The 5,946-nt window shown below is 43.5% G+C and overlaps 1 protein-coding gene across 1 annotated transcript; it reads left to right on the top strand.

Annotated features, from left to right (window-relative positions):
• The first annotated feature begins 2,554 nt into the window (after positions 1-2,554).
• On the top strand, positions 2,555-3,712 carry LOC132388576 (N-acetyllactosaminide beta-1,3-N-acetylglucosaminyltransferase 3-like). The gene has a single exon (XM_059960952.1). The coding sequence runs from the start codon at positions 2,555-2,557 to the stop codon at positions 3,710-3,712; it is 1,158 nt and encodes a 385-aa protein (XP_059816935.1).
• The last annotated feature ends 2,234 nt before the right edge of the window (positions 3,713-5,946 follow it).

Here is a 5,946-nt window from a genome sequence, read left to right as displayed (position 1 = left end):
GGGTATTGAGGAATGCAGTAGAACAGGGTGATCTAGGAATAATGGTGCATAGTTCCCGAAAGGTGGAATCTCATGGATAGGGTGGTGAAGAATGCTTTTGGTATGGTGGCCTTTATAAATCACAGCATTGAGTATAGGAGTTGGGATGTAATGTTAAAATTGTACAAGGGATTAGTGAGACCAAACTTGGAGTATTGTATACAGTTCTGGTCACCGAATTATAGGAAGGATGTCAACAAAATAGAGAGAGTACAGAGAAGGTTTACTAGAATGTTGCCTGGGTTTCAGCACCTAAGTTACAGAGAAAGGTTGAGTAAGTTAGATCTTTATTCTTTGGAGCGTAGAAGTTTGAGGGAGGACTTGATAGAGGTTTTTAAAACTATGAGGGGGTATAGATAGAGTTGACTTGGATAAACTTTTTCCATTGAGAGTAGGGGAAATTTAAACAAGAGGACATGAGTTGAGAGTCAGGAGGTAAAAGTTTAGGGGTAACACGAGGGGGAACTTCTTTACTCCGAGAGTGGTAGCTGTGTGGAATAAGGCTCCATTAGAAGTGGTAGAGGCAAGTTCGATATTGCCATTTTAACAACATGGATAGCTGTATGGGCAGGAAAGGAATGGAGGGTTATGTGCTGAGTGCAGGTCGGTGGGATTAGGTAGAGTAAGCATTCGACACGGACTGAAAGTGCTGAGATGGCCTGTTTCTGTGCTGTAATTGTTATATGGTTATATGATTATATGTGATTATATGTGGACATTCAAATGAAGTAGAACTTGTACAATGAAAGGCAAGGTGCTGACAAGTCAGTTCACTGAAAGGCTGGATGGTGGAAAAAAGCAATTAGCATGCTAGCCTTCATCAGTTATGGTGTTGAGTTTAAGGGCGGGGTTTTATTTGCAGTTACATAAGTTGTTCGTGAGACCACTTTTGGAATATTATGTACAATTTTGCTTACCCTGTTATAGGAAGGACGCTGTCAAGTTGGAGAGGGTTCAGAAGAAATTTACGAGGATGCTTTTTGCACTAGAGGGCCTCAGTTACTAGACAACTGGGACTAGCAGGGAGGATTCTGTGGTTGGGATGGACCAGTTGACCCGAAGGGCCTGTTTAGACTGCATTACTCTGGGATTCCATAATTCTAAAGTGACACAAGTTGCACCCAGTGCAAATAGTTTTACTTGTACACATCGTTCTGCTGTCAGTCACTGGTGTATTTTCAGGGCTCCTGGCATCCAATGTTTTACTCATGCGCAATGTGGATCATGCTAACTATCTGCCCTCTTCTGCTATCAGTTATCTGTGCTTTCTCTGGGCTCCTGGAGTCCAAGGTTCACTGCTCTTCATGAAGCGTAAATTCCTGCCATAGGCGATGCTGGTGCCGTTTTCCTTCAATAGATAAGGGCTTGTGATTGCTTTGCTGTCTTGTCACAATTGCTAACTACTGAATGTCTGGGTGGAATTAGCCTTGCCATTGGGACTAGTAATGCCTTAGTTGCAGCCTTCCATAAAGTAGCTCGACCAATGGATGGCAGGGTGTGTGGGCCACTGCTAATTTAACTTTGAATACAATACACTGGTTAAAATAGAAGCAAAAAGCCAGGGTCCTTGAGTAGACTTCTTTTTGTTTCTCCTATTGTAGGCATACATAGACCAGGTTGAAATGCCCTGAAAATCAGATGTTTTCTGTAGCTATGCTAACACGTTACCTTCCCTGCACTGCCATATATTCAGTTACTAATCAATAGTCAATAATAGATCATCTTTCAGAGTATCAGTAACCTGCGAACTCAAACTGAATGGTGAGCGAGCTGGGTCCTTCCTCTTCAGAGAAAGGGGGAGGAGATGTGATTTGATAGAGGCGTATAAGCTGATAAGAGGCATAGATAGATTGGACAGCCAGCAACATTTTCCCAGGGCATAATGTTAAGGTGATTAGAGAATTGTTTAGGGGATTGTCAGAAATAGTATTTTTTTTAAATAGGAAATGGTGGTTGCATGGAATGCACAGCCTGGGTAGTGATAAGGGTAGATGCATCAGTGAGATTTAAGTGGCTTTTAGATAGACACATGGTTGAAAGAAAATGGACAGTTATTTGAGAGAGTAAGGATAAATTGATCTTGGAGCAGATTAAAAGTTTGGTGCAACATCATGGGCCAAAATGCCTGCATTGTGCTATATTGCTGTATGTCTGGCCCAGCTCAGTTTAAGCCCCGAGATGAGAGATAAGAGCTGTGAAGAGAGTGGACTAATGCCTTTGGAATCATATATCTTCAATGCCCAGAAAGAAACTATGCGATTTTCAGTTTAATGACAAAGATGGTATCCTACAGGTAGATTTATTTTTCTGCTGGGATGGAATGCTTCAGGTCAATTAAACTTCCAACAGTGTGTAGGGCCCTCCCTTTTCCTTACCTCACCACCCTTTTGGGGTCAATATTACAAAGCATTAGTGAACCTCATTACAGTTTAAACTTCCCATTCTTCTCAAGCATCATGTAAATGTAAAGTTTTCTTTGAATTAATCCATATTTTTTCTCTATTTCAGGTGAAAGATGATTAGACATCGGCGATTCTATGAGAAAGTACTGCTGTGTGTTTTGATTACACTGGGATTGTTCTTCATGTTCTGGGATAATGACCAACGTCGAGAGACTGATGATGCTGCAGCAACTGTTCATCGCAAAGATTTACCCAAGGTTGTTACTGCTGATGCAACTGAATCAGTACTCAAGCCAAAGTGCCACGCGAACAAGACATTGTTGCACCTGTCCTCGTTTGAACAACAGGAACAGCACATAAAAAACTTCTTGATGTATAAACACTGTCGAGAATTTGACATGATTCAAAACGTCCCAGATAAATGCGGTGGTCGAGAAGGATCTCAGAATGTCTTCCTGCTCCTGGTGATCAAATCTGACCCTTTCAACCAGGATCGGCGGGAAGTGGTAAGGAAGACCTGGGGCAAAGAACGCGAATTCAATGGGGTCCTAATTAAGAGAGTCTTTATCTCGGGTGTCTCTCCTAACAAAAAAGAAAGAAGGAAATTGAATCAGCTGTTAGCAATGGAAAACAGAGAACACAGAGATGTCCTACAGTGGGATTTCTTGGATACCTTTTTCAACCTCACCCTCAAACAATACAAGTTGCTGCAGTGGGTCAGTGAATTTTGTCCCAGTGCTAAGTTCATCTTCAATGGAGATGATGATGTCTTTGCCAACACCGATAACATGGTTGATTATTTGATAGGCATGAAGGTTCACCAACACCTGTTTGTGGGCCATCTCATTTATAGGGTTGGGCCAATTCGCCAAAAGTGGAGCAAGTATTATGTGCCAGAAATAGTGACCACCATCCAGTCGTACCCACCATACGTTGGTGGAGGGGGGATACTTATGTCTGTTTATACAGCTCATATCATTTTCCACATCGCCCAAGACCTTGAACTATTCCCCATTGATGATGTCTTTTTTGGGATGTGTCTGACCAAGGCTGGACTAGCCCCACACTCCCATAGCGGATTCAGGACAGCTGGAGTCAGGGTTCCTTCAACGCAAGATGAATCTTTCAATCCTTGCTATTACCGTGAGTTGTTGCTAGTGCACCGTTTCCGGCCTTTCGAACTGCTATTGATGTGGGATGCGGTGCATGATGACAATCTGAAGTGTGCTCGTGCTCCCCAGAAGTCTGCATCCACGGAAAGGACCACATGAGTCATGAGAGAATGTAGCAACTGTTGGAATGTAATGCAGTTTGTGCACATGTGTTAATCAGTTGTTTATGCAATGTAAGAAGCTCAATTCCTAAATTATATTGGAGGATACATTAATTCATAGAGTTGGTGCCTTTCTACTTTCTACAAATGTTTGAAAAGCCGCCAGGTGTCATCACTCAGCGTAATTATTACTGCACCCATAATGACATTACAATATTGACAGGAGCACCACAATTTAAGTCAATTGTAAAGTTATTCCAAGTGAGCAGTCCTTGTTGCATTGCGTGCAGATAGGTACAGCATGTTCACTTGGGGCATTTGTATAATAAGCCACCAATAAAATTTTTAGTAACAGTTATTTCTGTGTATTTTTTTCTTGCCGTTTCTTCCATGACACTTGCAAAATGTGAAAGTGACGAATGTATTTCTTGGACTGGAACTGTGAGAACAACAAAGAATCTAGATCTGAATTGTCTCAGGGTTGGAGGAATGGAGAAACTTATGGTCATCACTTCTGTACTCAAATGTCAGCCTGCATTGTGTCTGTGTAACTACATATCAAATAAAAGCACACACGCAGGAGATGGCCTGAACTGGAGTATTTACATTGAGAGAGGGAAAGAGATCAATGAACATGTGGGGACAACAGATCAATATGCATACATAGACGGCAGTCCATATGTAGTGCGAAGGGGAGTGGAATTAGATTTGGCAGGTGTCATGTCTAAGACAATGTACTCGGCTGCCAGTGTCATGTTGCTGGTATTGACACGGTCATCACTGAGAGGTAAGTCCGGTAGCTTTCACTAGTGGCCAACCTGGACATCGGAAATCTGGAGAGGAGGGAACTTCAATAAGGCTCACTGTCCGAGGGGCAATAGAGCAATCAACTAGTGGCCAATCGTCATTTGGGATTGATTAGTAAGAGCAAATTAAAGGATGGTGGGAAAAACCAGTGGCCGTCTTCTGAGTAGAAGCATAGAAAACCTACAGAACAATATGGGCCTCTCGGCCCACAGAGCTGTGGCGAACATGTCCCTACCTTTGACCTACCTCGGCTTTACCCACAGCCCTCTTTTTCAAAGCATGTGACCATCCAGGAGTCTCTTAAAAGACCCTATCTTTTCCGCCTCCAGCACCGCCGGCGGCAGCTCATTCCACGCACTCACCTCTCTCTGTGTAAAAAAAAACTTACCCCTGAAATCTCCTCTGTATTACTTCCAAGCACCTTAAACTATGCACTCTCATTCTAGACATTTCAGCCCTGGGGAAAGTCTCTGACTGTCCACACGATCAAGGCCTCTCATTATCTTGTACACCTCTATCAGGCGACCTCTCATCCTCCATCGCTCCAAGGAGAAAAGGCCGAGTTCACTCAACCTGTTCTCATAAGGCATGCTCCCCAATTCAGACAACATCCTTGTAAATCTCCTCTGCACCCTTTCTATGGTTTCCATGTCCTTCCTGTAGTGAGGCAACTATAACTGAGCACAGTACTCCGTGGGATCGGACCAGGGTCCTATATAGCTGCAACATTGCCACTCAGCTCTTATACTCAATCCCACAATTGGTGAAGGCCAATGCACTATATGCCAACTTAACCACAGAGTCAACCTGTGTAGCAGCTTTGTGTGTTCTGTGGACTCGGAACCAGATCCCTCTGATCCTCCGCACTGCCAAAAGTTTTGCCTTTAATGCCATATTCTGCCATCATAGTGTAGGGACTGCGGTCTGCAGTCAGGTACTCAGGATCACTCAGCATAATGTTGCACGAACATTATTAGCAAAACACTCCGACACAAGACGGGTTTCATTTTGTTACAGACAGAAATGCCAGTTTGGTACTACAAGTAAATTGCATTTCCACATCGGTGGAGAACTGTGCTCACACCCCTCGCTGTCTGTAAAAGCTCTGACGAGATGCTGAGGTGTATTCAATATGGACTGTGCCTTTAAAAAGAGAGAGAGTTGGTGTGCATCGATTCAGAGAGAGAGAGAGAGAGAGAGAGAGAGAGAGAGAGAGAGAGCACGGAGCAGCTCGTGAGTCGCCATGGTTACGTAAGGGCGGGGCTATATAATGGGCAGCTGGCGTTCAGCATGTTTGGGATATATTCAAGGTCAGCCTGCTTTTCACACTTTTCACACAGACACACGGAAGACACGGACAGAAATACAGAAGAAATAGACACTGGATGAACTTTCAGTGCCCACGAAAGGGTGGGTTTTGATCGC

This window comes from Hypanus sabinus, unplaced genomic scaffold (assembly GCF_030144855.1).
Source record: "Hypanus sabinus isolate sHypSab1 unplaced genomic scaffold, sHypSab1.hap1 scaffold_353, whole genome shotgun sequence".
Classification (NCBI taxonomy): Eukaryota; Metazoa; Chordata; class Chondrichthyes; order Myliobatiformes; family Dasyatidae; genus Hypanus; species Hypanus sabinus.
This window is presented reverse-complemented; position numbering and strand designations above follow the sequence as displayed.

What these genes read in the sequence shown, in the direction of transcription:
- LOC132388576 (XM_059960952.1), top strand. Translation starts at nt 2,555, where the DNA reads ATGATTAGACATCGGCGATTCTATGAGAAAGTACTGCTGTGTGTTTTG.